Below are 27,680 nucleotides of genomic sequence, written 5' to 3'. Positions count from 1 at the left end.
TCATGAGCGGTGAGGGCAGCATCCCGCAGCATCATGGCCGGTGACCCCTGTCCCCTTGCGGGCACGTCCCCGGGGGTGTGGAGGGGCTGTTGCCCCTGGGACACTCACCCCTGGCTGGGCTCCAGGGTGGATTTGTGACTCTTGCAGGCATCCCAGTCCTCTCAGCTGTCCCCTGACAATCTGCACTGGCCTGACCTGGCTCCAGGCTCTCACCCAGGTACCAGCCGGGCACAGGGTCCCTCTGAGCAAGGACAGTAAGCGGGCACAGTGCGGCAGCAGCCCTGGCCTTATCCTGGCATCCCAGGGCCAAGGGAGATCCGGCACCCCCAGTACAGGGTTGCAAACGCACCCCCCGCCACGTCCTCCGGGCTGGGGTGCAGGTGAGGGGAGGTGGCACAGACACCAGGAGAGGGACACGGGACTGGGACCGCCCTGAATCTCCTCTACTGGAGGCAGGGGTTATTTTGGCACGGAGGTTTGAGTAAGCACACGCCGGGGCTTGGACCACAGATGCCACAGTCACGAGGTGCCAGCACCTCTGTGGGGACCCAAATCCAGCCAAGTCGTGGGCAAGCAGCGAAGCCACAGCCTCACTTCTCGGGGAGCCCAGGGACGGGGCGACAGGCTGCAGCATAGGTTGCACTTGGGAAGTTCCCATTGACCAGCAGGACAAGCCTTTCCCTGGGAAGGCGGTTGGACCCTGGAGCAGGGCACAGGGCAGGGTTCCCATCCTCGGAGAGCTTAGCCCAGGACGGGGGCTGGGCACAGGGCAGCAATGGGAGGGATGCGCACCCACATTCCTCTGCACCCCCTTGTCCCAGAGGTCACCCCAGAGGACGGCCTTGAGGGCAGACTCGGGGGGCCTGGGCCCCTGGGTGGGCCCAACTGGTGGGACGCAGCCGTGACACCTGGAGCAAAGGGGAGTGGGCAGCAAGGGAAAACTGCACGTGTTTGGGGGAACATCTGAGGTCTCAAGCCCTGCCTGGCTCCAGGGCAGCTGCCTGGCTACTTGCACCATGCCCATCATCATTTTTTCCCTCATGCGCTGAGCCCCATGAAGTTGCTCTGGGCTGAAGCATCTCGCAGAAAACCATCCATCCTCGCCCGGGAATGACATGAGACGGATCTTCCCCCTCCCCTCAGAAGCTGCGTGCTGGCAGTTACTGACTCTCCTGTCCAAATATGTGCCTAATTCGTCAGTATTAATAGCCACTCTCCAGAGTCCAGCAGGGGCTCTTCTGCTGGTTTCCCTTGGCGCCAGCAGCCCCTCGGTCCTCGGCTGCTCCCGTCCCTCCTACACCCCCTGCAACCCGGGGCTGGGGGCTCCTAGAAAGCCACTTTCTCCAGCTCTTAAAAGCTTTTTACTTCTCTCAGCTTGGAGCACCGGTGCCAAAAAGTTGCAGCAGGCAAGGGCTGGATGCGGCCCCAGGGCGATGGGCTGGGGGAGCCTGCACACCCCTCCTGTCCCCGTCCCATCCCAGCCTCCCCATGTGCCGCATGGCTCCCGCAGCCCCTCTGCCGGCTTTTCCAGCCCCCCCGGCCCAGAGCCCACCCTGCAGCTGGGAATGCGCCAGAAGCATTTACGAGCGTTATTAAAGCACGGGTTATTTTTGGAGGAGCCAGGATCTGAAGGGTTTGCATTTTTTTGCCTGTGGAATACAGTTTATTTAGAACAGAAAGATGGAGGGGGCAGTGGGCTGCCCGCGCACCCCGTGTCGCCCTGAAATGCCACCCCATGGGCTGTGCGTGTGCTCAGTGTCCCTGTGGGTGCTGGGGACAGTGGCACCAGGGTGCAAGGCAGCAGGGAGGTGGGTGCCAGGGACCCTGCACGGAGTTGGGGCCCTCCTGCCCCACAGAAGCTGGATGGGGAGGTCAGGGGCTCAGTTCGCTTCTCTCCCAGGGGATTTTCCCCATGTGGGCAGTGCCAGCCCACGGTTTCCCCAACGGCAGTCACAGCCCATGGGTGTCCCTGAGTGCAATCACAGCCTGTGGGTGTCTCTGCAGTGCCAGCCTGTGATGTCCCCAGTTGCAATCACAGCTTATGGGTGTCCCCAGCTGCAATCACAGCCCGTGGGCATCCCTGAGCTCAATCACAGCCTGAGAGTGTCCCCAAGATTTCAGTGCCAGCCCATGGGTGTCCCCAAGTGCTGTGCCAGCCCCTGAGGTGCCCCCAAGCCAGTGCCAGCAAGCAGGGTCCCTCAGGCCCCAGAGTGCAGTGACAGCGCATAGGCTGTGCCCAGGGCAGTGCCAGCCGTGTGATGTCCTCTCTAGTGCGGGGACAGGTCTGGCCGGAGCAGAGGCAGGTCTCAGGCCCTGGGGCTGGACGGCTGGCGGTGTCCCTGGGGCACAATAAGAGCGTGCTGCCAGCACAGTCCCCAGGCACAGGGCCAAACACGGCGTGTTCCCCACTGTGGTGAGAGGCCACAGGGTGTCCCCCCAGCCTCGTGCCACTGGGGAAGTGCCACCAGAAATGCCCCTACTGCAGCGCTCCAGGGTGTCCCTAGCACAGTGCCACTGGGGTGTCCCTAGTACAGTGCTCCAGGGTGTCCCTCGCCCAGTGCCACCAGGGTGTCCCTAATGCAGTGCCCTGAGGTGTCCATAGCACAGTGCCCCCGGAGTCCCCCTAGTACATTGGCCTGGGGTGTACCTTGCTCACTGCCACCAGGGGGTCCCTACTTCAGTGCCCTGGGGTACCCCTAGCACCGCACCACTGGGGGTGCCCCTCACCCCGTGCCGCCAGGCTATCCCTAATGCAGGGCCACCAGGATGTCCCTCTCACAATGCCACTGGGGGTACCCTAGTGCTGCGTCCCGGGGTGTCCCTCGCCCAATGCCACTGGGGTACCCCTAGTGCCACATCCCGGGGTGTCCCTCGCCCGGTGCCACCGGGGTACGCCTGGTGCCGTGTCCCGGGGTGTCCCTCACCCAGTGCCACCGGGGTACCCCTAGTGCAGTGTCCCGGGGGTGTCCCTCACCCGGTGCCACCGGGGCACCCCTAGTGCCGCGTCCCGGGGTGTCCCTCACCCAGTGCCACCGGGGCACCCCTAGTGCCGCGTCCCGGGGTGTCCCTCACCCAGTGCCACCGGGGCACCCCTAGTGCCGCGTCCCAGGGCGTCCCTCACCCAGTGCCTCCGGGTACCCCTAGTGCAGTGTCCTGGGGTGTCCCTCGCCCAATGCCACCAGGGCACCCCTAGTGCCGCGTCCCGGGGCGTCCCTCACCCGGTGCCTCCGGGTACCCCTAGAGCATTGCCGCGGGGTGCCCCTCACCCAGTGCCACCGGGGTACCCCTAGTGCCGCGTCCCGGGGTGACCCTCACCCGGTGCCCCCGGGTGCCCCCAGCGCAGCGCTCCCGAGCGCCCCTCTCGCACTGCCCCTAGCGCAGGGTCCCGGGTCTCCCTCGCCCGGTGCCCCCGGGGGTGCCCGGCGCCGGGGCTGCGGCGGTGCCCGCCGGGGGTGCCGCCCCCCCGCCCCGTCCCGTCCCGCTGGGTGCAGCGGCCGGTGTCGAGCCTGTCCCTAAAAGGTGCTGGCGGGCGGCGGGGGAGGTACCGGGGCGGCCCCCGCCCGGCGCGGCCCCTCCCCGGCTCTTAGGCGGCGCGGCGGGGCGGGGGGCTCAGTGCCGGGGCTCCCGCCGCCCCCGGTGCTCCCGCCGCCCCCGGTGCTCCGCGCCTCGCCGCCGCCGCCGCCGCCCCGCGCCCCGCCGCCGCCCCACCGCCACCATGGAGGCCATCAAGAAGAAGATGCAGATGCTGAAACTGGACAAGGAGAACGCCATTGACCGCGCCGAGCAGGCGGAGGCTGACAAGAAGCAGGCGGAGGACCGCTGCAAGCAGGTGGGTGTCCCATGGACCCCCCCGGCGTTGCCCGAGGACCCCTGCCTTAAGGGTCTCGAGCCCCGGGGACCCCGTCCCGCTGGGTGTCCAGCCCAGAGGCCCTCTGCTCTAGGGGTGTCCAGCCCCGGAGACCCCATCTCGCTGGGTGTCCAGCCTGGGGATCCTCTGCCCTAGGGGTGCCCAGCCTTGAGGACCTCCCCACACTGGGTGTCCAGCCTGTGGACCCCTGTCCTAGGGGTGTCCTGCCCTGGGGAACTTGTCCCGCTGGGCGTCCAGGTTGTGGATCCCAGCTCTAGGGATGCCCAGCCCTTGAGACCTCACCCCACTGGGTCCCTACCCCCAGGGACCTCACCCCACTGGGTGCCTGTAAGTGGGGACTTCACCCTGCTGCGTGCCCACCCCTGGGGACCTCACTCCCGCTGGGTGCCTCTCCCCAGGGATCAGCATGCCAGCGTGTTACCCCTGACCACTCGCGTTGGTCCCCTCAAACATGCCTTATCTTGGCGGGACACCCCAGTGCCACCTCCCTGTTCCTCTGCCAGGGAGGCCCTTGGGGACAGCCTACTCCCACCCTAGCCACACGGAGATGGGGACCTTCTCGGTGCCTCCCGGCGCTGTGTCCCCAGGTCAGGACCTCTCCAGTCCCCTACACAGGGAGGGAGCCCACAGTCCCCTTACCCTCGCTGGGCTCAGGGATGCTGGGGGCTGCTCTGGCCCTGGGGACCAAGGGCTCCCCAAGGACGTGTGGCCCCAGAGTTGACAGAGGGAGTGTGTCCGTGTTCTCCTGCTGTGCCCACAGCCTGGGTGTACCCAGGAGGAGGGATGGCCATTCCCCCCTAGCCTTGTGGGGCACCGCCATCCCCCCTGACCTGTGCCCTCTGTCCCTTCCCCAGCTGGAGGAGGAACAGCAGGGCCTGCAGAAGAAGCTGAAGGGCACGGAGGATGAGGTGGAGAAGTACTCCGAGTCCGTCAAGGAGGCCCAGGAGAAGCTGGAGCAGGCGGAGAAGAAAGCTACAGACGTACGTAGGCGCGCCAGCAACTCCTTGCCTGCGCAGGCACTGGACCTCGGGGGGGTGAAGGAAGAGGGGGGCCTTATATGGAAAGCGTCCGTGGGGAAGACTGTCAGGATCCCATTCCTGCGACGTTGACACTGAACCAGGATGAGATGCAGGGCAGGGACTGGATGGATCCTGCTCAGGGTGCAGGGGCCAGGCCAGCTGTGGTGGGCACTGCTCGGGCAGCCTGTCCTGCCTGGAGCTTTGTGGGCAGCCACTTGCCTGGCTCCCCAAAGCTAACGGGGATGAGTGTCCCGAGCTGTGTTGCCAGTCCCCAGGCATGTGCCTCTGCAATGCTTGCAGGAAAAACTCTGTGGCACTTGCTAAACTGTGGCAGGAAAGCGAAAAAGAGTAGAGAAATAGAAAAAGCTCTTGCCCGGGGCCAGAGTGCTGGATGCAAGGAAGGATGCTCGGGGTGTGTGTGGGGGACTTGGTCATTTTGGGGTCCAGCGTGCCACCCTGTACCCTAGGAAGGGCAAGGCCAGGAAGAGTTTTATTTAGTGCTGTGACTGATGTTTCTCCAGGGAAATGGATCCCGCCGGGGAGATGTTAGGAAGGTGTTGAAATTGGCTTGTGCCCGGCCAGGATGAAGGGTGGAACAGCTGTGTGTGGCCACAGAGCCGCTCAGCAATGGGGTATAACGACCTGCGGTGCCACACAGGGTATTTGACACCCTATAAATAAATCCTCCCTTTCGATAGCCAGTCCTTCTTTGATGAAAAACCAACCCTGGAAACTGGAGGAGAAGCTAAAGGGGAGCCGGCTGGAGCACGGCCAGCAGGGCACAGCCAGGCTTTTTAAGATTGAGAACAAAAAATTCAATCCCAGCTGGTTTATGGAGCTAAATGGGGGAGATGCGTCAAATCTCCAAGGAGGCCGCCAAGGACAGGGGCGAGCAGACAAGGACAAGCAGTGGCAACACAAGTCCCTGGGGCAGCCCGGAGCCCCGGGCAGCGGCAGGGGGGCTCCCCAGCATTGTTTGCTGACCCTACAGACCTGCCCCGGTTTAGTTAGATACTAAACCAAGTAGTTAAAACATTGACAGTCCTCTGGAAGGGCACGTTTATCCTGGCTTGAGGCAGGCACGTTGAGCTGGATGGGGTGGCTGCCACGCGTAGCGGGGTCCGTACTGGTCTGACTGGATCCATGCCGGTGCAGGACAGGGCAAACTCTGGGGTCTGGCTGAGCACGGATGGGACGTCCCCAGTGTGGGGCTCAGAGGAAGGGGCAAACGGTGGCACAGGGCAGATGCTGGCCATGAGTTGTGGAGTGGTTTGCTGCTGGCAGTGGTCTGTGAGGCGCCGTCCTGGGCAGGGGAGGGTGCGTGTCCCCGCTCTCTGTCCACAGCAGCTTGGCCAATATGCAGGCTTCAGCACGGAAGAGTCCTGTCCCAGCAGATACGGGTGGACGGGAGCCACCAGCCCCTCCAGGGAAGGGCTGGAGGGGGAGGCATGGTGAAGGAGCAGCGTCAGGGAGGGCCGGCTGGCTGCAGTGGGTGCTGCGAGCAGGGCTCGGAGCCCATCACAAGCACCGCCACCCCGGGTCCGTGCCGAAGCCTGGACAGGCTGCGCCGCGCGCGGGGCTCTGGGAATCACCAGGTCCCCACGCCAGAGACCTGAACGTGCTGACAATGCTAAGTGCCAGGGCTGGTGTCACCTCCTCTCGGGGCGAGGTGCAGCGCAGCTCCCAGCTCCGGAGAAGGAAGCGCAGGGTAGACCCCCGGAGCCCACCCCGGGGCCTCCCGTGCCCCCCTTGGCGGCCAGGAGAGCGCGTGCCTGCGAGCACGGAGCGTTCCTTGGCAAGGTCAGGGCCCGTCACAGCGATCCAGGCAGGCTCCTGCTCCCGGCAAAAATGTCAACAAATGCCTTAAAAGAATAAACCTCCCCCTGCTCTGGCACTGCCCTGCCTCCGGCACTGGGTGGCAGTGCATGAAGCCCTCCGGCACTGCACTGAGGGGTGCAAAGTGACCCCCTGGGCACTTGGAGGGGAGTCAGATGGTGGCACAGACCGGGGAGCACCTGATCCTTGATCAGCAGCTCCACGGTGCTGGCGGCCCCTTCCCAGCAGCTCTGCGAGGCCACCGTGGCCCCACCACCACTTGTCCCCAGAAGGGACAGCCCTCAGCGCCCAGGGCTGGATGCAGGCAGGGGATGCTGGGCACGGTGCAGCCGGGACAGCGAGTTTCACCAGAGCAGCCCCCTCCAGCCCCCCGCGTCCCCAGCCGGTGGCCTGTCCCCAGCCACCCCAGCAGGGCCTAGGGAAACTCCGCCGTTCCCAGGCCATGATCCCGAAAGCTTCAACCAAGTTCCCGCCCCGGTTGCTCTCCCCTGCCGAGACTTTGCTCTTATTTGGCGATTCCCCGAGCCGGTGGGAGGGAACGGGACTCTGCTGGGAAGTGACTGCATCCCTGGGTGGGGCCAGAACAGGAGGCACCCAGTCTGGCCACCGCGGCACTGGGGTGGCTGTCACCCCAACCTGCCCCCCAACCTGCCCCCCGCCTGCCTGCAGCCAGCTCGCCCCTGCCCCATTGCTGGCGGGGACCCCCGGTTCAGCTCCAGGCCCCATGCGCCGGCTTGGGAGCACTCTTGGCACCCAGGCGTCGGGCTGGGAGTGGGGCAGTGCCGACCAGGACTGAGGCCAAGCCCGAGGCCATGTGCTCCCAAGGGACCCTCAGCGCCTCCTCTTCCGCTGCCACTTGGCAGGAGGACGCGGGGCTGCAGGGCTCTGCCGGCAGCATGGCCGGGTCCCCCCCAGGACCCCTGGCCCCAGAGCCAAAGGCAGCCAGTGGGGTCAGCCTGGGAATTGGCGTCCCTGGAGACAGGCGCAAAGTGCAGCCAGGGCTGCCCGGGAGCTGTCAGAGCTCCTTAAGGGCGGATTGAATGCCACCTGCGCCGGCCCCTCCTGATGGATCAGGGCGTGTGTCCCAGCTGGGATGCAGGGCCGGGAGCTGGGGACTGGCCTCCCCCACAGGGCAGAGCCCCCAAGGCAGCTGGGGGGTGCAGCGGTCTCCGTGGGCCCCACGGGTCTCTGTGGGGCTGCCAGCCAGGTCCTCACTTGGGGGAGCAGATGCCAAGGGGCTGAGGGGGATGGCTGCTGGGGACCTGGCTGTGCCCCGGGGCTCCAGCCCCAGGCACCTGGGAGGGTGCCCAGGAGCGGGCTCTGCCCCGTCTGCCCCATGCCTCTCATTGACTTACCTATGGCCCCTACAGGGCAAAAATCCATGACCCCCTCAGCTCTGCGGCAGGGGGTGTGGGGCAGAGTGTGGGGAGCACCCTTGGGTACACTGCTCCTGCGCCCACGGGAGCTCACAGGGGCCAGGCTCTGGCACTCCCAGATTCCCTGGGCCCTTTTTTTTCCCGGGGAAATGGACTCCCTGGGCTCCTCTCCATCGCTCTGGGGGATTTCAGTGAGACTGTGCACCCCCGCCCGGGGGGGCACCATGCACCCTGCCCAGGGTGGGGCTGTCCTCCATGTCCTGGGGGGCACTGTGTGCCCTGTCTGGGGGTGCCATGTGCCGTGCCGATGGGGACTGTGCACCCCTGCTCGGGGTGGGGGGACAGCATGCCCTGCCCAGAAGCAACTGCGCGTCTTGCTTGGGGGGGGCTAGGGAACAGTGACCCCTGCCTGGGGAGGACCGTGAGTCCTGCCCAGGGGGAGACCCTGTGTCCTGTCGGGGGGGGACGGACACGGACACGGACACTGTGCGCCCCTCCTGATGTGGGGACTGTCCCCTGCCGGGGGTGGGCACCGTGCACCCGGCCCGGGGGAGCGGCGGCCCAGGTCGGCGGGTGGCAGCAGGAGGAGGAGGAGGAGGAGCAGGAAGGGATGGAGGCAGGGCGGGCGGCGGGAGCGGCCGCTGCCTGAGCGCTTCCTGCTCCAGCCGGGCGGATCCCATAAAGGGCTCGGCGGAGCGGCCTCCCCGCCGGTAGCCCCCCGCCATGGCCGGCATCAGCTCCATCGACGCCGTCAAGAAGAAGATCCAGAGCCTGCAGCAGGTGGCCGACGAGGCGGAGGAGCGCGCCGAGCACCTGCAGCGGGAGGCCGATGCCGAGCGGCAGGCCCGGGAGCGGGTAAGGGCCGCCGGAGGACGGGGACGGGGGGAGCAGGGTGCGGCGGGGGCAGGGCGATGCTCCCCGGGATGCCCGACCGGCTCCGACCCCGCCGCCGGCGTCCCTCCCCGCCGCCGGCATCCTTCCTTCCCCGCGGGCTGGCCCCGGTCCCCCCCGCAGCCCTCCGCCCCGGTAAGCCGGGCTGGCTGCCCCCGGGGGCGGGGGGCCGGCAGGTCCGGGGGGGGGCCGGAGGGTGCTGCCGTCCGGGTGCGACGGCAGCTGGCGAGAGACCCCGGGGCAGGGGGCTTCGGGCAGCGTCCCTGCCCCCGGGCTGCCTCCTCCAGCTGCCTTCTCCATGGGTCTTGCGAAGGATGCTCGGTGCGGCGGGGCTCCCCTGGGTTTCCCCGGCTGGCAGGGCAGCGGCGAGCTCTGCCTCGGCTCTGCTTGGGGTCTGGGCAGATCCTGGGAAAGGATCCCCTCCCTCGGAGACCGGCGGTGTGCACAGCTAAAAAGTCCCACGCCCAGGCTCTTGTCTGGCTTCCAGCGGGCTCTGTGGTCCAGGCCGCAGCAGTTGCAGAGCCCTCAGCTCTCCAGCGTGTCGCTTCGTGGGGATGAGCCACCCCTTCGCGTTGCCACAGGCCAAAATTTCCACTCTGGCAGCGGGACGGCATTTCCAAGCTGCAGCTTGTTCCTGGTTTGGCTTTTGCATTGTTGTTGGGGCTGGGGTTTTTTTCTTTCTTTTTCCTATGCCCACTCCTTTAACATCCTCACCATATCAGGAGCGGCAGAGCTGGGTGCGGTACCCGGGTTGTTGTCACTCGGGCGGTGTGTGGAGGAAATGGCCCCTTCCTGCAGCCGCAGATCGGGTTCCCCGGTCACTTGGCACTGCTGGAGAGCTCATGTTCCCAAGTGTCCATCCGGGAAGCTCTGACCCACTTTGGGGGTGATTCCCTGGGAAAAAAGCTCCCACTGGGGTGAGGCAGATGCCGCAGGCAGAGCATCACCCCGTGGGGGCCAGCCCCAGGTCCCTGTTGAGTGGTATGGCTGGGGATGAGCTCTCGGTGAGCCCAGAAAAAAAGGGTGTTCACAGTTCAGAGGCATCTGTTGTGCCAGCCGTGGGGCCAGCCACCCTCCCGGCATGCTGCTGGGCTGCCCTGCTTGGAGAGGTGCTGGTTGTGCCCGTCCCCACCCTGCCGGTTCGCCACGGAGGACCGTGAGTGCTCAGCAGGGCCACGCAGGGTGACAGCCCCTCGCTGCTCCCACAGTCCCCCTGCCTGGCCAATGTCCCCCAGGGTATTCCCGGTGCTGGAGCCGAGCTGGCTGGGCGCTGCAGCCAGCCAGGCCTGCTCCAGCCTGTGAATAAGCAGGAGACATTACCCCCTGGGCTGGTGCATGCCTGCCTGTGTCTTGGTGCACGGGGCTTGCTCCCCGCGGTGAGATCTCATCGCCACCCATCCCTTTGCACCCGGGGTTTGTCCTCCCCGTAGCCCCCCCGGCGGAGAGTGGGACCAGGAGCTGCTGAGGCAGCGTTTCCCGGCGGTTGCGATGGAGCAGGAGGCCTTTACCAAATGGAAAGAGCGCAAGGCCAGGCGTCAAGGGGCTGGCGAGGGGCCAGGGCCACTGCTCCCAGCCGGCCCCAGCTCCCGGCCCCGTGCACGGGGAGCCTGGGAAAGCAGGGGGCCCTGGTCCCGCGGGCCCCGGCGGCTGCAGCTTGGCCAGGCACCATCTTGCTGAGGGCGACTCGCTCCATTGCCCCTGGCGCTGCACTGTACATCATCCGTGGGGGGACTCGTGCTCAGCTCCGTCGCGCAGGGCCGGGGGGGTTCCCGCAGGAGGGGGTCCCTGACTTGCTCCGCCGCCTCCGTAAACAGGAAATCCACAAGCAGCTCCGATCTCCTTTTCGGGAGTGAAGCTGCACAGAGCATTCCTCCCCCTTTACTCACTGTTCTGCAAACCCCAAATACCATCCCTGTGACAGCATGGCTGCTCCGGCCACCCTACCCCGGCAAACACACCTCGTTCCTCTCCAGGGCTGGAGCTGGAGGTGCGAGGATGCGGTGGAGGGGCTGCATGTGCTGGGCTCTGGTTGTGTGGCCAGGAGGAGCCAGCATCAAAGAGGGTGCTAGGAATGGAGAAAACCCCGTTGTCCCTATAGAAAGGCGAGGGGATGCGTGGCTGGGCATCCCATTCCAGTGGGCGCTGCCTTGTTGCACGGTGCCAAGGGGTGGTCTGGACAGCGAATGCGGAAGTAACCATTGAAAATGGTTTACATATATATAAAAAAATACATGAGACATGGGGTGACCAAGGGGTTTCTGCTCCCCCAGGCTGAGGCTGAAGTGGCTTCTCTGAACCGCCGTATCCAGCTGGTGGAGGAGGAGCTGGACCGAGCCCAGGAGCGCCTGGCCACCGCCCTGCAGAAGCTGGAGGAGGCTGAGAAGGCGGCTGATGAGAGCGAGAGGTGTGATGGGAAGGGACAGCAGGGGTGGCATCGGGTCACCGTTGATTGCAGGCAGCCCCCTTGGTTTCACAGTGGGGTCCCCCTGAAGTGACCGTATGAAGTTTGCGTTGGTTTTCACCCCGAAGGGAGAGAGCAAAGCCACAATGCAGAGAAGTCCCCCAGATACAGACATTCTTAAAAAGGCTTTGAAATTTCCAGGGCACCCATAAAATCCTGAAAAATTTGATCTGCTGTTATACAAATACCAGGCTGTAACCAAAGCCAGAGGGTGCTTGGAGCTTGTTTTCTGCCCCAGAGTACCCTGCTACGCTCAAGGGCTGAACAACAGCCCAGGAGGGGACATCTGTGCCTGGGAACCAAAGTCAGCTTTTGGGAACGAACCAGCCTAATTCAAAAACAGTCCTGCAAAGTGTGTTGCCCCATCCTTGCGGCAAGCAGGTTTCCCAGGCAGGAGCCATGCAGGCAAGGGCGCTCAGGTTGTACGGGAGTGCCCAGACATGTTACGGCATTCCTAACAGTTGCATGAGCTCTCCTCTCCATTGGCAAAGACCAGTTTGAGCAACAGCATCTGAGCAAGACGAGAAGAGTCTCCAGGAGTCCCTGTTCGCGGGGGTTCGGTGACCCCCTGTGCGTAAGCGTCACTCCTGAATGGGAAAAGGCTTTGCCATGGGATGTTTTTTAGTATTTTGTAAAGGTTGCTGGCCTGTCAGGCTGCTTTTGTGAAGGTTGTGGCTGTCTCCTCCTGGGCTGCACACATTCTCCCCCCCAAAATGATGGGTTCAGGACCTGCCTGGTTGAGAGGCACCATAGCCACATCTCCTCACTCTGGAATATGGTCCTGGGGCCAGCTCCGCTGCTTTAATTGTGTGCAGGAGCATCCTTGGGGTACCACTGGTGTGACTTTACTGCATGGGGTGACCAGCGAGTCCCAGCATCCCTGGACAATGTCCCATGTCTCTGGGGGTGGCGGATGGGTACAGCGAGCAGGCAGGAGGTGCAGGTGCCACCTCAACCCACGGCAGTAATATTTTCTGGCTTGGGCTTTCCTCAGAGGCATGAAGGTCATCGAAAACAGGGCCATGAAGGATGAGGAGAAGATGGAGCTCCAGGAAATGCAGCTGAAGGAGGCGAAGCACATAGCGGAGGAGGCTGACCGCAAATACGAGGAGGTGCGTGCCCACACCCACATGTCCCCTTCCCCCAGTCCTGAACCTCCGGCAGCACCCGGGGCCGCCTCCTCACAGCGCTGTGCCTCCAGCCGGGGCAAGCTCAGGGCCGACATGTGCCTCTTGCTGCCATCAACAGGTCGCCCGCAAGCTGGTCGTCCTTGAGGGAGAACTGGAGCGCTCGGAGGAGAGGGCAGAGGTGGCGGAGAGGTGAGCGGGGCTCCCAGTGGGCAGCATGCAGGGGTCCCACACAGCCCTTGCCCCAAGGGGCTGCCATGGGGACGGGGATGTCCCTCCTAGGGAACGGCAGGGTCTGCCATTGGGATGGTCCCTGGGCTCGCAGGCTGGGGGCAGGGGGATGCCGGCCTGCTGGCAGCACATACTTGACCCTGTTCTCTGCTGTCCCCCCCGGGGTGCCCCTCATCCACCCTAGCCGAGTGAGACAGTTGGAAGAAGAGCTGCGGACCATGGACCAGACCCTCAAATCCCTCATTGCCTCAGAGGAAGAGGTACTGGGGCAGGGGCACGGGGCGACGCGCAGCAGTCCCCCTCTCTCTGTCGCTGTCTCTCAAACCGTGCGAGCCACCTCTCTCCTCTCTGCACCGCTGCCTCCACCACCGACCTGCCCTTGCCTCCCACACTCCGGCAGGTGCAGGCTGGGCGCGATCCTCCATCCCTCTGTGCCTGCTCTCCTTCTCGGCAGGGCTGGCAGGAGCCCGGCCGGCGGTGATGCACAGGGTGTCCGTGTGAGGAGGCACGAGGAACGGAGGAACAGATGCGTCCCAGCAGCTCCCACTTGCAGCGGCTCTGCTCCTTCTCCACCTGCGCTGAATTTTCTCCTCTCTCAACTTGTTCTCTCTCTTTCTTTCCTCCTTCCCTGCGCCTGCTCTTTCTGCTCCCCCCCTCACTTCTCCACCTGCCCTTCGGCCCTGCTTCCCCTCCTGGCGGCCCCTGCTTGGGATATAGTAAATGTGGTGACCTAGAGGAGGAGCTGAAAATTGTCACCAACAACTTGAAGTCCCTGGAGGCCCAGGCTGACAAGGTAGGACCCGGCGGGGCTGCTGGGGCTGGGCAGAGTGCATGGGGTCTGGGGGTGCTGGGGTCTCCTGCTGGGGTGAAGAATGGCTGGAGGCGTCCCATGGGGCTCACAGGCGCCCATCTGTCTCTGCAGTATTCCACCAAGGAGGACAAGTATGAGGAGGAAATCAAGCTTCTAGGGGAAAAACTAAAGGAGGTAAGGGGTGCGGGGCCAGCACTGCATCGGTGCAGGCATGGGTTTGCCGTCCTGTGTGGGTTTTGACCCCATTATGCCCGTGTCCTCTCACCCTTCCCAAAACTGCAGCCATACAGCGTGGCAGGTGCCTGGGTTTGGGATGCTGCCGTGGAGGGCATTGGCCTGCTCTAGTTTAGGATGCGGGGGTCCACGAGGCCCTTGTCCCTTGCCTTTCCCAGGGGAGGGCTCGTGGGGGTGGTATGGGAGATGCAGACGGGGCAGATTTGGGGTGCGGTGCAGCTTGCACTGTCCCCGTCGTGCCCCACCGCTCACCCTCTCCCTCCCACGCTTCCGCAGGCTGAGACCCGAGCGGAGTTTGCAGAGAGGTCTGTGGCAAAGCTGGAGAAAACCATCGACGATCTAGAAGGTAAAATGTCCCCACCGGTCCTGTGTCCCTCTTTCCCAGGGAGCACTTGCCAGGACGTGCCCCTGGCAGGGCCGGACAGGGCTTGGCCGGGGTGAGGGGGTGGGCAGGGGTCCTGGGAGGGGGGAGGCTGGATGCTGTGGTGTCTGGTGTGGGAGCACAGAGCTGCTGGGGTCTGGGCTCTGCCCTCGGGTGGGAAATAGGGACACATCCACATCGCCTGTGCCCGCACGCTCCTGCCGCCCTCGGCCCCCCGCTCACAGCCACTTTCTCTCTCTCTGCCGCCCGCTCCCCACCCTGCTCCACTGTCTGCCCCCCACCCGCCCCCCCACCTGCAGACGAAGTGTATGCGCAGAAGATGAAGTACAAAGCCATCAGCGAGGAGCTGGACAATGCACTTAATGACATCACCTCCCTCTGAGCCCCCCACCGGGCACCAGCACTGCACCCCTTCCCCGCCTGCCTCTCCCCTTCCCAGCTCGGCCGCCTGCCTGCCCGGCCGTCCCACCGCTCTCCCTGCCCGCTCTGTCCTCCTCTGTCCTTCCTAGCCTGTGCCTGTCCGTCAGCTCCTTTGGGACAGGAGCCGGCCCGGGGTGTTCCCGCAATACCCCTTGTTGTAGGGAGACGAGGTGTAGGTGCTTAGGGGTGTTTGGCAGGGCAGGGGAGCAGCCCCTGGGACCCCCCACACTCTGGGCAGACAGTGCCCGTGAGGTTGCAGGCTTGTGCCCCAGCATTGCCTAGGGGCGAAGAGAGCTGTGCCCAGGAGCCCTTCTCTCCAGCAGCTCCCTCCTCAGCTCCCCAGCAGCACAAGCACTGGGGACCCCGCAGCTCCGGGGCTGGGGGGCAACCTGCCCCCCCACACCCCCACCAGCAAAGCCCCCCCGGTGCTGCTTGCTGGGCCCGGGGTGGGGAGGACACGCACAGGGGAAGCGTAACCTCCACCGCCAAAGCTCGGCCTGGGGGACGGAGGGTTGGGTCCGGCTGTGCAGGCAGCCCTTTCCCAGGCAGGCAGCCCCCAGACCCCCCGCTTCTCCTCGCCTCTGCCTCCCTTCTGTCCTTTGCACATCGCTCTTCAGTTTGCATTTCATGACTTTTCTTTTATGTTCTGTCCCTCTGGGTTACTGAGTTGGTCTCAATAAAGCATTTTCTTTCCTTGGTTTCTCCTTTGTTTTCTTCATGGTGCTCTGTCCCTCATCTGCCTGTCTCACATGGGTGCTGGCAGCGGGGTGGTAGGAGGTGGTTGCAGGCAGCTCACAGCCGCGGGACCCTCGGGACAGCCGTGGCTGAGCCCCAAGCTGCTCCTGCGCTGCCAGGCTGAGCAGGACAGGGCCCTTTGTGCCTCGGCCTGGGGGACGACCCCCACCACCCCCAGCTCCCGTACACAGCTTTCCTCATCTTGTGCCATCTTCTCCATGACTCTTTGGGCCTGAAATAGCAGGGTTAGACCTGGTCCTGTCCATTCCCCATCCCTGCTCCCAGCTGTTGCCTGCAAGCAGCGGTCGCAGCCCTGGCATCTCTCCTGCATCACCTTTCCTTGATGAAGGGGCTGACCCTACCCTTCAGCAGTGATCCCTAAACGGGTCCCTGATCCTCCTCCTTCCTCAGCATCCTACCCTGCCCTACAAGCCAGTTCTCAAACTGATGGACCCACAGCCCTGTCCCTGCCCCAGGACTGGCTGCCTCCTCCTGCCAGCCCAGCTCATCCCCGCTGCTGCTGGGTAGCTGCAGGATTTCCAGTGAGGGCTTTGGGGAACACTCTCTTTCCACTAACTTGCCTTTCTCTCTCTCTCTTCCCTCTGCTGCGCTGATGTCTCCGTTTTCTCTAGAGCGCTCCCGGCAGGAGGCCGAGAAAACCGCGTTCTCACTAACGAGCTGCGGGTCATCCTTACCGAACTTAACAACTGAGCTGCCCAGAGCTCCCGGCCCCAGCGCAGCCTCCCTGCCCCATTTCGGCCAGGCTGGCTCAGGGCTGGGAGCCCCTGCCTGCTCCCCACCGGGGCTAGGCGGGGTGTGGAGCCTTGGCTTATCCCCGCGGGGGTAACCGCCCTGCCTGGGGGGGACAGGGAGACCCTCTGGAGCTGATTAGTTTTTTGGGGGAGAGGAATGAAGGTTTTTGTGATGTCCTTGGATGCCCATGCGGTGATGGCTGTCCCCCGGCACCAGCCTGGCCCTGCCGGGGGGGGATGCAGTGGTTTGTATTGCTGCCTTCCTCCCCTTGTCCCAGGAGTTGGCAGCCAGCCTACTCCTCCTCACTCCGGTCACCCCAGACTGTGCAGGGAGGATCCCCTTGGAGTGGGGTCCCTGCAGGCTGCTGGGAGGGCTGGGATAGGAGCTGGGGACCCGGCAGCACCTGCTGCCCCAAACCTGGGGCAGGGGACAGGGAAGAGCCCAGCAGGGAGCACTGGGAGATGGGGCTGGGTGGGCAGAACTCTTGTCCCATTCCCATCTTTAGAGGGAAGGAGGATGCCATTTGGAAGTGAGCACCGGAGGAAGCTGCCTCGGCAGCAGGCTGCCTGGCAGAGCTTGTCCCTGCAGCCTCGTTAGCTCTGCTCCTTCTCTCTCTGCTGTCCTCTCTGCCCACCTTCCTGGGCTGCTGTCTCACTCCTCTTCTTCACGGAGCACCACTGGGCCAGGCAGCAGGCACTGGCTCTCCTCTTCCGCTGGGCAAGGGTTTGTGGATGTGCCCGCAGCTGGGCCGGTGGTGATGCCCCAGGGCAGGACGTGTGGGTGGCTGGATGGGGAATAAGTACCTGCGCCGTGGAGGGCCCGGCCATGGGCAACAGGGCACCATGGGAAGATGGAAATGCTGAAGAGCAAGGACCGCCTGCCCCTAGTGACCAGCCTGACTGGCCTGGCTGCCCCGGCAGGTCCTGGAGTGGCTGGGTTCATCCCTGCCGGTGCTGGGGCTGCTTGCGTGGACTCTGCTCTGCAGGGATGCCCCACTCAGCTGGAGGCTGGCGCCGTACTGAAATGTCCGTCTGTGTGCGTGTGTCTGTGCTTGGTGTGGTGTGCGTGGGTCTGGCTGACCCTGGGTACACTTGGGCTGTGTCTGTGTGTGTGGCTGGGTGTCCCTTGTATTCACAGAGAGTCTGGCCAGTGCCAAAGAGGAGAACGTGGGCATCCACCAGGTTCTGGACCAGACCTTGTTGGAGCTGAACAACCTCTGAGCTGCCCTGGGGAGCCCCCGTCCCTCTTCCCTACCCCACACGTGCACCCCACTGGCATGCTCAGGATGTCATCAGCTGAACTGCATCTTGGCCAAATCCACACATTCATTGAGAAGGGAAGCCCTGTAGCCTTACACCGTGGCTCGGGGGCCTTATCTGTGCACAGCCTGACTGGCTCTGTCCTGTCTTCATGTCCAAATATTAAAGCAGTTTGACAAGACAGATGGGTGTGCTTGGTCCTTGTGGGTGGACGTGGATCTTGGGGGTGCGGTGGGGGCCTCCCTGCCCAGTTCGTGCAAGGAGGCTCTGCAGGGGCGTGGGTCCAGGGTGGGTATGGCCGGCGTAAGGATGTCCTCTGCGGCCATGGGGGGCTGGGAGCAATAACGCACATGGTTTGGGCTGCGTTCCCTCATCTCCATCGCTTCCTTGGGATGCATAGGAAACCTCCACGTCTCAAGCTCAGTCCAAACTGACCATCCTCTTCAAGTGCACAGTGACAGACATATGTTACCGACGTGTCCCCTTCCACAGCCAGCACGTTACCTACTTGGGGGAACCACAAGGTCTTTGACCTCTCCATGGAGTCTGCTTCATGGTTCATGTTCATGATGCCATCTGAGCATGCATACAAACATGCGACCATGCATGCACACATTATTAGTTATCAGGGTCTTCTCCAGGTCTGTGGTTAGCTGCTTACCCCGCATACTAGTTGTGTTTCCTATTACCAGTTGCTGAATCCCTGCTTGAGGGATAGCTGTATAAACTAGCAAATATTAATGCAGTAGGCAACCATTTCCCAAAGCATTCAGGAAGTTTGCTCCTGGCTTGCTGTATTTTCTCCAACACAAAGAGAAGAGCAGCAGGATGTGGCTCATTGCTGCCACCAAAACGGGCTGGATTCCCTGGGGATGCTCAAAGCCATGATCTAGTCCTGCTCTCTGCTTTGGGCCACTCCGTGATGTGCATCGAGCCCTGTTGTCCCACACTACCCGGCGGATATCCCTCTAAAAGCACAGCTTCATGCTGCCAGGAAACATAATTCATGCTGGCCCCTTGCTGAGCCAGGCCATCGCCCCAGCGAGCGGTCAGCAGGGATAGCTTTCATTATCTGCTTTCCTTTATTTGTCGTGCCTCTCAGCTCAGGAAAGGAGGGTGGTGAGATTGCATCTCTTTCCTGCCCAGGTGCTGCTGGTCTCCTGCCCTCCCCTGCCTCGGCACCTCTGGTTTGTGGCTCCAAGACCTTCTCCTACAGGGAAAAGGGCTCCCCTTGCATGGGGTGCTTATTTTCTGGTTGTCCTCCCAGGGTGCGAGACCCGCCGTGAGCTGCCGCCTCCCGCCCTGGACGTGCTGGAAGGAAGGACGGTGCACGGCCGTCCTGGCCCACCGAGCTGGCCCTGAGCAAGGGCTGGAGCTCCTCCTTGGGTCCACCTTGCTTTTCCGCAGCACATCAGCTGAGCCGTTCAGTTGTTTGGTCTAAGCACCTTCCAGGCAGGAGCTTGTCTGGCTGCCAAAGGAACAAGAGCGTAAAAACCACCTCTTCTCCGGGAGCCTGCACCCCGTGCTGCAAACAAGCCTGCCCTGCGCTCCTATCAGGGTGCGTCCCCAGCGCCCAGCCTCTGGGCACCCTTTGCCTTCCTGCTGGGACAAAGAGCTCTTTCACACCCAGTGTTTTTCCCCATGAGCTGCTGCCGCCTCCTGGTTTGGACCAGTCCATTTAACTTAACTGTTTACACCCTGCCTTGTGCAAGGGCCTTTTTTTCCTCTGACCTTTCTGTGGTTTGGCAGTGGGATCCTGGCTGCTGTTCCCGAGTGATGGCTCTGCCCCAAAGACATGAGCCTATCTTTCACGGTTCAGCAAAGCTTTGCATTTTGTCTGTCCTCCCACCCGTCTCCTTCCCTCCACGGCCCTGCAGTCAGACGCAGGCCGGGGGAAGCCCTGGGAGGCCGGGGCACTGCGGAGCTGCTGGCAGGGGAGCTCGGCCTGGAGGCACGTCTCCCCAGATGCATCACTCAGACCCATGCTGAGGACTGCAGTGCCTGTCCCCTCCTCCCTCCCTCCCCTTGCACCTCTCCCATTGAATTTCAACCTTTGGATTTGTTTATCTTGGCCTGAGAGACCAAAGATCTCCCCAAAGAGCTTTCAGCCCTGGCGTGGGCTGCCATCCCACTGATAAACCACCATACTAACCTCTGGCAGCCTCTCACCTCTGCTCTCTTCTTCAGTTTTCTCATCACTCTGGTGCCTCACCTCGTCTCCAAATCCCTCCTGTTCTATACCCTTGACCTAGGCGCTGAAGGAGAAGGACCACACAAAGAGCATCGCAGAGACATTTTGACGAGACACGTTGAGCAGTGCAGAGCCAGGCACAGACCACTCCACCGCGCGCATCCCTCCCTGCATTTACAGCCCGAGACACCGGGGTGAGGGCGGGAAGAGCCGCGTTGCCGAGCTGTGTGGGTTTTGCAGGGCTGTGGGTGATTTCGGAATAGGTCAGGATGCCTAAACCCAAGCGCTGCACAAAGCTCCCAGTCTCCAAATGGATATGACCGATTTGTTGATCCCAGCAGAGGACAAGGCAGATGGAGGAAAACGTGGACGGCCATAACCACGCGATGCTGCCTCATTTCTGCAGGAGCTACGTACGCCCGTATGCAGCGCTCGGTACCGCACCCCACACGGGGGCTGAGCTGCCAGAGCTGTGAGCATGGAGCCGGCAGTGCAGGAGGAGCCTGTGGCCCCTGCCCCGCACCCCTGGGGCTGCAGGGGGTCCGGGAGCCCCCCTGCCGCCAGGCAGGCCTACGGTGGGGTGACAGGCAGCAGGTGACCCTTGGGGACAGCCAGCACACCTCACCCAACCCCGGCACCCTTGTCTGGCCCAGTCCTGGGGCCAGCGCGGGGTCCCTCACTGGGTGCCCCTCTGAGGGCACCGGTGACAGGGCCGAGCCCCACTGGGAACGGGCCGTGTCCCTGGTACAGCCCGTGCCCCTCCATGGCAGGACCGGCTCCATCCCGTGCGGGCTGTGGGCCCCTGCTGCAGGCCGTACCCACCCGTGACGGGAGCAGCCACCCCCGGTGACGGGCTGTACCCTCCCGGCCCCCATACGGGTACCGGTAAGGGCAATGCTGCCAGCGCCCCCGTCACACCCATACAGGTACCGGTACTGAAACTGGTACCAGCACCCCTGTCACACGCATACTGGTACCAGCACCAGCACTGGTACCAGCTCCCCTGTCATGCACATATTGGTACCAGTACTGAAACTGGTACCAGCGTCCCTGTCACGCCCGTACTGGGACCAGCACCCGCAGCGGTGTCAGTGTCCCTGTCACGCCCATACTGGGACCAGCACCAGCACTGATGTCAGACCAGTACGGACCGCAGCACCAGTGTAGTCCTCCCCGCCCACACCAGTAACACGTGACAGGCCCTAGCCCCGCCCCGCCCCAGCCCCCGCCCGCAGCCCCGCCCCATCGCTCCCCTTCCGGCGGCGGCGGCGGCGCGCGCAGGCGACGCGTGACGTCAGGCGGCCCCGGAAGGGCGGGGGAGGGGAAGGGGGCGGCGGGGCCGGTAGGTCCGGTCCGAGCCGCCGGGTCCCGTCCCCGCTCCGCTCCCGCCGCCATGACGCTCGCCGTCTTCTTCGGGTGCACCTTCATCGCCTTCGGGCCGGCGCTCGGCCTCTTCCTCTTCACCATCGCCCGCGACCCGCTGCGCATCATCATCCTCATCGCCGGGTCAGTCCCGCACCGGCACCGGGAGGGGCGCGGGTGCCGCCGTGCGTACTGGTGTGGGCCTAGAGCGGGTACTGGTACGGCTGTCGGTACTGGTCTGGCACCAGTGCCGGTGCTGGTACCAGTGTGGGTGTGACAGGGACACTGGTACCAGTTTCAGTACTGGTACCAATATCGGCGTGACAGGGGCGCTGGTACCAGTGCTGGTGCTGGTACCAGGTCCGATACTGGCACCAGCATGGGTGTGACAGGGGCGCTGGTACCAGTGCTGGTCCCAGTATGGGCGTGACAGGGGCGCTGGTACCAGTGCCAGTTCTGGTCCCAGTATGGGCGTGACAGGGGCGCTGCTACTAGTGCCGGTGCTGGTCCCAGTATGGGCGTGACAGGGGCGCTGGTACCAGTGCCAGTACCAGTACTGCTATGGGTGTGACAGGGACACTGGTACCAGTGCCGGAGCCGGTACCAGTGTGGGCATGACAGGGGCACTGGTACCAGTACCAGTACCAGTATGGGTGTGATGGGGCGCTAGTACCAATGCTGGTACTGGTACCAGTATGGTTGTGACAGGGGCACTGGTACCAGTTTCAGTACTGGTACCAGTATGGGCGTGACAGTGGCGCTGATACTGCTTTCAGTACTGGTACCACTATGGGTGTGGCAGGGGTGCTGGTACCAGTTTCAGTACTGGTATCAGTATGGGTGTGACAGGGACACTGGGTACTAGTGCCAGTGCTGGTACCAGCATGAGTGTGATGGGATGCTGCTACCAGTGCCAGTACTGGTACCAGTATGGGCATGATGGGGCACTGGTACTGGTTTTAGTACTGGTACCAGTATGGGCATGACAGGACGCTGTTACGAGTTTCAGTGCTGGTACCAGTATGGGCGTGACAGGGATGCTGGTACCAGTGCTGGTGCTGGTACCAGTGCTGGTGCTGGTACCAGTATGGCCATAACAGGGTGCTGGTACCAGCGCCTCTGCTGGTACCAGTGCTGGTGCTGGTAATAGTGTGGGCGTGACAGGACACTGGTACGGGTTTCAGTACTGGTTCCAGTATGGGTGTGACAGGGGTGCTGGTACCAGTATGGGCGTGATGGGGCACTGGTACCAGTATGGTTGTGACAGGGACGTGAGTGGTACTGGCAGAGGCACAACAGGGGACCAGTACTGCTGCTGTTGTGGGTACGACAGGAGGACAAGTACCGGTACTCATACTGGTGCTGTTGCTTGCATGGCAGGGGCACCAATATTCTTTCTTTTACTGGTACCATCGTGGGCACATTAGGGACACCAGTACTCATACTGGTGGTTGTGGTCATGACAGGAGCACCAGTACTGGTGCTCATACCCTTGTGAGTGTGACAGGGCACCAGTATCCATACTTGTACTGGTACCATTGCGGGCACAGCAGGAGCACTGGTACTTACACTGGTACCATTGTGGGTGTGACAGGGGCACCAGTATCTGTACTTGTACTGGTACCATTGTGGGCATGACAGGGGCACCAGTACTGGTACTCGTACTGGTGCCATTCTTTGCACAACAGGGGCACCAGTGGTAGTATTGTACTGGTGACATTGTGGTCACCACGTGGCGTGGGCACGATGGGGAGGACACTGGTGTCAGTAATGGCATGGGTGGAGCACTGGTACCAGGCCCAGTGCAGGGTCGGTAATGATACTGGTGCATGTGTGCAGCAGGGGCACTGGTACCAGTACCGCTATGGGATCAGTAGGGTATGGAACTGGTACTGGTGTGGATATGAGCCTGGCGCTGGTACTGGCATGGGCACAATGGGAGCACTGGTGCCAGTTCTGGTTACCAGTGGAGGAGGAGTGCAGGCACAGCAGTGGTACCGGTATGGGCACCACCTGCCCAGCACTGGTACCAGAACAGCCCTGGTACTGGTAGAGGAGTGGGCAAGGCCAGGGCACAGCTGCGGGTGCCAGTACCCACACAGAGGGGTGCAGGCGCAGTGCCGAAGGGCACGGGCACGGCACTGGCGCTGGTCCCGGCACAGCACCGGTGCCAGCAGTCGCTCTCTCTCTTGCAGGGCTTTCTTCTGGCTGGTGTCGCTGCTGCTCTCCTCCCTCATCTGGTTTATCGCCGTTAAAGCTAGCGACCCCCGGGATGAGCCATTGCAGAAGGGGCTCTTGATATTTGGGGTGATGTTCTCTGTGCTGCTGCAGGAGGCCTTCCGCTTCCTCTACTACAAGCTCCTCAGGTAAGGGCATCTCCCACCCTGCTCCAGCGCTGCTGGATCGTCCTCCCGGCCATGGCGGGTGCTGGATTTTGGCTGGGAGCTCCTGGGCTGGGGGGGATACCAAGCGTGGCACCAAGCCACCTCGGTCCTCGCTGGGAGCGCGCGGGTGGTACCTGCGTCGGTATGTTGACCTCGAGTGGGTGGCAGGTGGTGGAGCAGAGCATCCCTAAAGTCTGGAGGACCCAGGGCTGAGGTGACTGGTAGCATCTCCCTGAATTTGGGACAGGTAGGCTGTGGATTTGGGCTGCTGCAGGACATGTCACATCCTCTCTGCCCTCGTGAGTAGCACCAGCAGTGCTTCTGCACCTCGGGGGGCAGCCAGGCACTGGGAAGTGCCCATTTTGCTGTGTGGGGGACAGAGAAGGGCTAGGGATATGCCCTCGCCTCCTGGCCAGTCTTGTTCCTTTCTTAGGGATGGTTTTGTGTAAGCAGGGACAGCCTGAAGGTGGTTCTGGGGCTCTGTGGGGTGGCACATTGCCACCAGCCCTGTGCTTGGTGCCCTGGGCAGCCTGAGGCAAAGTCTCAGCACAGCTCCAGCAGCTCCCGGCCTCCCTGCAGCCGCGGGCCTGGAGTGCGGGGGCTTGTGCTGCCTATGTTCAGATGGACAGATACTGTTCTGGGGCTGGGGAAGCAGACAAGGGGAGGCGATACTGGGGTCAGCACCCCTCATAGCCCTCAGCCTTCCTGGCTGGCTGGACGCGGGCGAGGGGCTGGGGGAAGGCCCGGGGGGCCGGGTAGGCAGGCTCACACAGCTCCCTGTGGCAGGGCGCTGCCGGAGGCGGGCAGGCAGAGGGTAGCAGAGCTCCGCGGAGCAGCCTCTAATACAAACGACTGCATTTCATTTGCCCTGCGGATCTCCGGTTGCAAGCGCTGCTGTCCTCCGCGGGCTGAGGAGCCGTCTGGCGTCCTCCTCACCCGCCACACCTCTAGCTGATAAAAATTATGAAGACCAGCTCTCCCAGTTTCTCTCCCCAAAGAATTTTTCTAGCTCTTTGAGCTCTTCCCTGCACCCCCTCCTTTTTTTTCAACGTCTTCTAGGAGTATAAATGCGGAGATCAGGTACACCCTCCCGGCATGCACCTCCCACACCTGTGCTGGGGCTGCTTTCCATGTGGGAGTGCTGCTTGCTTTGCACCCAATGTCCCTCTCGCCCTCAGCCCTGCTCTGCTGGTCTGGCTGGCACTCATATTCCTCTGGAAAATCTTTCTCTGTGGCTTTGCATGGCTTTCATGTGCTTGGTTTGTCCGGTGGTTCAGGGCCGTCACGCGGATGTTCTCTATGGTGGGTGTTGCGGCTCGGTGATGGGGAGGTTATCAGGAGGGTGGGATGGTGCAGAGTGAGACTCCAGTCCCGTCTGCTCCATCCTGGTGCTGCACCATGCCTCGAGAGGTGGCTGGGCTGTGCTGGGCTCCAGCATGCTCTCACCCCACAGGAAGGCCATCGAGGGGCTGGTGGCCCTCAGCGAGGACGGCTGCTCCCCCATTTCCATCCAGCAAATGGCATATGGTGAGTGTTGCGCAGAGCGGGGCACCCCAACTGTGGGGCGAGGAGTGAGCCCGGGCAGGGCTGGGCATGGTACTGGGGGGAAGGGGAGGTTTCTCACACCGAAGCTGGCTGGGAGGTGCCTGGGGTGGCCCTGGGAGGCTCAGGGCCTGACGGTGTCCCTGTCCCGGCAGTGGCTGGCGTGGGCTTTGGGCTCATGAGCGGCGCCTTCTCCATGATCAATCTGCTGGCAGACGCGTTAGGGCCTGGCACTGTGGGCATCCACGGGGACTCACAGCTCTACTTCCTGACCTCAGGTGAGTGACCAGCACTCTTCGCTCGTGTCTCTGCCCCACTACAGAGGCGGCAGACCCGGGGGGGGGGCTGGAGTCTCCCCTCCATGCTATCCCCTCCATGCTGCACCCTCTACCCATCTGAGCCCCTTACAGTCCCCTGTCACATCTCTCTGTGCCAAACCCTTTCTGTCCCCTGTGACCCTCCCTGCTCCTCTCCCCCATCCCTCTCACTCTCCGGGTCTGCCCCAGCACCTCCCAGTCTGGCCCAGCAGTGCCCCTACTGCCTTTTCCTAACTCCTCTCCATCCCTCCCTGAGCCTGCAGCTAGGTCAGGGTGGGTGCTTCCCTGGTGACACCCCTCTGCTGCTCCCTGCAGCTTTTATGACCATGGTGCTGATTTTCCTTCACACCTTCTGGGGGATCCTCTTCTTCCACGGCTGTGAGCATCGGCGCTGGTGGGAGATCATGGTGGTCGTTGTCATGCACCTTGCTGTTTCGGGGTTGGTGAGTAGCTGGGAGCAGAGCTCTGTGCCAGGACCTATATTTGGGGATGGCTGTGGGTGTGTGCTGGTCCCCATGCCGGTGGGGGAACAGCCTTTGGTGCTAGCAAAGCAGTTGGGTTTGGGGGACTTGCAGCTGGCCCTTCACAAACCGAATCCTGGAGCTGGTGTCCCCGTCCCACTCACTGAGGCAGTGACACTGCCACCCATCCTGTCCCTGTCCTCTCCTGCCTGCTCATCCCTCTCCTGCCTCTCTCCTCAGACGTTTTGCAACCCACTGTACGTGGGCAGCCTGGTGCCCTCCTACGTGCTGATGGCCATTGCTGCCGCCTGGGCTTACCTACTTTCGGGGGGATCTGCCCAGAACCTGCGGCGCTTCCTGCTCTGTAAGTCCTGCTCCATAAAGGGGATGGGGAACCCTATGGGTCCCTCTGGGTTCCAGGACTGGCGCTGGGATGGGGAGAGGGTGTCCCCGGGGCTGGAACAAGGGCATCATTCCCTTGGCTGCCAGACTGGAGGAGAAGCTAGGATTCAGGGCTGTGGTTGGGTTGTTGCCTCTCCTGGAGGAAGTGGATGGGGTATGGAGTCTGGTGAAAAATGACCCCCTCTCCTCTTGGTTCCTGCAGGTCTACGGAGCGGAGCCAGCCCCCAGCCAGGATCCTGAGGCCCCGTGGGATGTTCCTGTCCCCAGCTGCCCCTGCCCTCCCCTCCATCCCGGTGGCAAGAGCGGCCATCACCTTCTCTGCAATATCTTTTCTCCTGGACTAGGGGACCCCAGCCAGTCCCGGCAGGGTAGGTGCTGGGGCCTGGCTGTGGCAGTCAGCTGACTGGTGTGGCTGGGGCTGGTTCATTCCGGCACCCCTTTGGGAGCTCCTGGACAACAGCTCAGTTTTGGAGGACCTGGCTTTGCTGGCTCCACCACAAGCAGATCCCCAGTTAGCCTGCCTGGGAAGGATGCTACCTTGGACTGCCGGAGGCCTGATCCCAAAGAAACCCATCGTTTCTCCTCCCGCCGCAGAAGATGTGCCGTCCCCTGTGCCGGGGAGGGGGTCCCACATCACCTCGTCACCGCAGGGTGGAGGAAGCAGCTTTGCAAAGCACTGCTGTGCTCTGGGTCAGGGCTGACGCCTGTGGTGCTACTTTCTCCGCCTCTTTGCCCAGCCTCGCTGCCCTGGGAGCCGCCGCCCCGGTGCTGGACTGCGGTAGCTGCAGTGAGCTGGCATCCTGGTGCAGGGAGGACGGTGCTGGTGGACCCGAGGGAACTGACAGCACCCAGGACGGGAGGAGGATGGGGAAAAGCCAGTACCCAAAGGGCCCAGCAGACATGGAGGGTGGTGGAGGGCTCAGGAAGAGATGCAACCCTGCAGCTGGTGCCAGCACAGCTTCAGGAGGGGGTTCAAGAGGCCATCCCAGTGGATCATTGCCCTCTTCTGCACTTTGATGGGGATTTTGAGGCAGGCACCAGCCCTGATGCTGTGCCACAGGACTGGGAGGGAGAAACTGCCATCGGGCTCAGGGCTGAGAAGGCAGTTTTATCCACAGTGGGCTTTTATACTAATAAAAAGAAGTACCACAGACAAGGAGGCTGTGTGCGGCCAGCAGCACTGCCCTCATGGGGACGGTACTAGCACCCTGCAGCAGTGGTGGCAGCGGCTTGTGCTGGTGTGACTGCACGGGAGGGTCTGGCAGTTGCAGACCCCAGTTGCCTGGAGGTCTTGCTCCTGCTCTATCTGCTCTCACAGGGGCTGGGCTCCAGTTGTACTGCTTTTGGGTGGAGGCTGCTGAGAGCTTGAGACCTGCAGGTTCCTCCCCTCTCCCAGACCTGGCCTGTTTCTCTTGGTTTCGGTGTGGCCGTAGAGCTCCCTGGGGCTGGAGCCACCAGGAAAGGTGGGAGGCAGCTGTGGATCTGGGACTGCTCCAGCTGTGGTAGAGCCAGAAGGGAGCTGGCTGAGGACTGACCAGCAAGGAAACAGTGGCTCTGTCACCTTCAGCTTTGCCTTTCTCCAGCCGTACCAAGCTGCAGCTATGTTTTTCCAACACTT

General features: G+C 63.0%; 2 protein-coding genes across 7 annotated transcripts; both read left to right on the top strand.

Moving 5' to 3' along the window:
* The first annotated feature begins 3,673 nt into the window (after window positions 1–3,673).
* LOC148053574 (tropomyosin beta chain) lies at window positions 3,674–17,584 on the top strand. Of its 5 annotated transcripts, none has more exons than XM_087773240.1 (9): window positions 3,674–3,829; window positions 4,723–4,848; window positions 11,261–11,394; window positions 12,446–12,563; window positions 12,700–12,770; window positions 13,527–13,602; window positions 13,732–13,794; window positions 14,131–14,200; window positions 14,536–15,209. In XM_087773240.1, the coding sequence occupies exons 1-9, from the start codon at window positions 3,716–3,718 to the stop codon at window positions 14,616–14,618; spliced, it is 855 nt and encodes a 284-aa protein (XP_087629366.1). In that variant the 5' UTR covers window positions 3,674–3,715; the 3' UTR covers window positions 14,619–15,209. The 5 variants fall into 5 exon arrangements, with proteins under 5 accessions (XP_087629366.1, XP_087629363.1, XP_087629362.1 ...); XM_087773237.1 differs by lacking the exon at window positions 13,527–13,602 and adding an exon at window positions 12,994–13,069 and having other exon boundaries at window positions 3,675–3,829; window positions 14,536–15,198; XM_087773236.1 differs by lacking the exons at window positions 13,527–13,602; window positions 14,536–15,209 and adding exons at window positions 12,994–13,069; window positions 17,282–17,584 and having other exon boundaries at window positions 3,676–3,829.
* Window positions 17,585–20,865: 3,281 nt separating this feature from the next.
* On the top strand, window positions 20,866–27,236 carry LOC104009096 (gamma-secretase subunit Aph-1b). 2 transcript variants are annotated; one of them, XM_087773286.1, is made up of 7 exons: window positions 20,869–21,100; window positions 23,152–23,322; window positions 24,794–24,867; window positions 25,038–25,160; window positions 25,515–25,642; window positions 25,901–26,024; window positions 26,265–27,233. In XM_087773286.1, exons 1-7 carry the CDS (start codon window positions 20,988–20,990, stop codon window positions 26,300–26,302), a joined length of 771 nt encoding a protein of 256 aa, XP_087629412.1. In that variant the 5' UTR covers window positions 20,869–20,987; the 3' UTR covers window positions 26,303–27,233. The 2 variants fall into 2 exon arrangements, with proteins under 2 accessions (XP_087629413.1, XP_087629412.1); XM_087773287.1 differs by lacking the exon at window positions 25,515–25,642 and having other exon boundaries at window positions 20,866–21,100; window positions 26,265–27,236.
* The last annotated feature ends 444 nt before the right edge of the window (window positions 27,237–27,680 follow it).

This window comes from Nipponia nippon, unplaced genomic scaffold (assembly GCF_047370975.1).
Source record: "Nipponia nippon isolate SJK-2023a ecotype South Korea unplaced genomic scaffold, ASM4737097v1 scaffold_39, whole genome shotgun sequence".
Classification (NCBI taxonomy): domain Eukaryota; kingdom Metazoa; phylum Chordata; class Aves; order Pelecaniformes; family Threskiornithidae; genus Nipponia; species Nipponia nippon.
The sequence above is the reverse complement of the archived record's forward strand: the minus strand, read 5'-3'. Positions and strand labels throughout refer to the sequence as shown.

Coding starts and splice junctions, on each gene's coding strand:
- LOC148053574 (XM_087773236.1), top strand. CDS start 3,716: ATGGAGGCCATCAAGAAGAAGATGCAGATGCTGAAACTGGACAAGGAG. Junction 12,771..12,993: donor AGGGCAGAGGTGGCGGAGAG/GTGAGCGGGGCT, acceptor CATCCACCCTAG/CCGAGTGAGACAGTTGGAAG. Junction 13,795..14,130: donor TAGGGGAAAAACTAAAGGAG/GTAAGGGGTGCG, acceptor ACGCTTCCGCAG/GCTGAGACCCGAGCGGAGTT.
- LOC104009096 (XM_087773286.1), top strand. CDS start 20,988: ATGACGCTCGCCGTCTTCTTCGGGTGCACCTTCATCGCCTTCGGGCCG. Junction 21,101..23,151: donor ATCATCATCCTCATCGCCGG/GTCAGTCCCGCA, acceptor TCTCTCTTGCAG/GGCTTTCTTCTGGCTGGTGT. Junction 26,025..26,264: donor CCTGCGGCGCTTCCTGCTCT/GTAAGTCCTGCT, acceptor TGGTTCCTGCAG/GTCTACGGAGCGGAGCCAGC.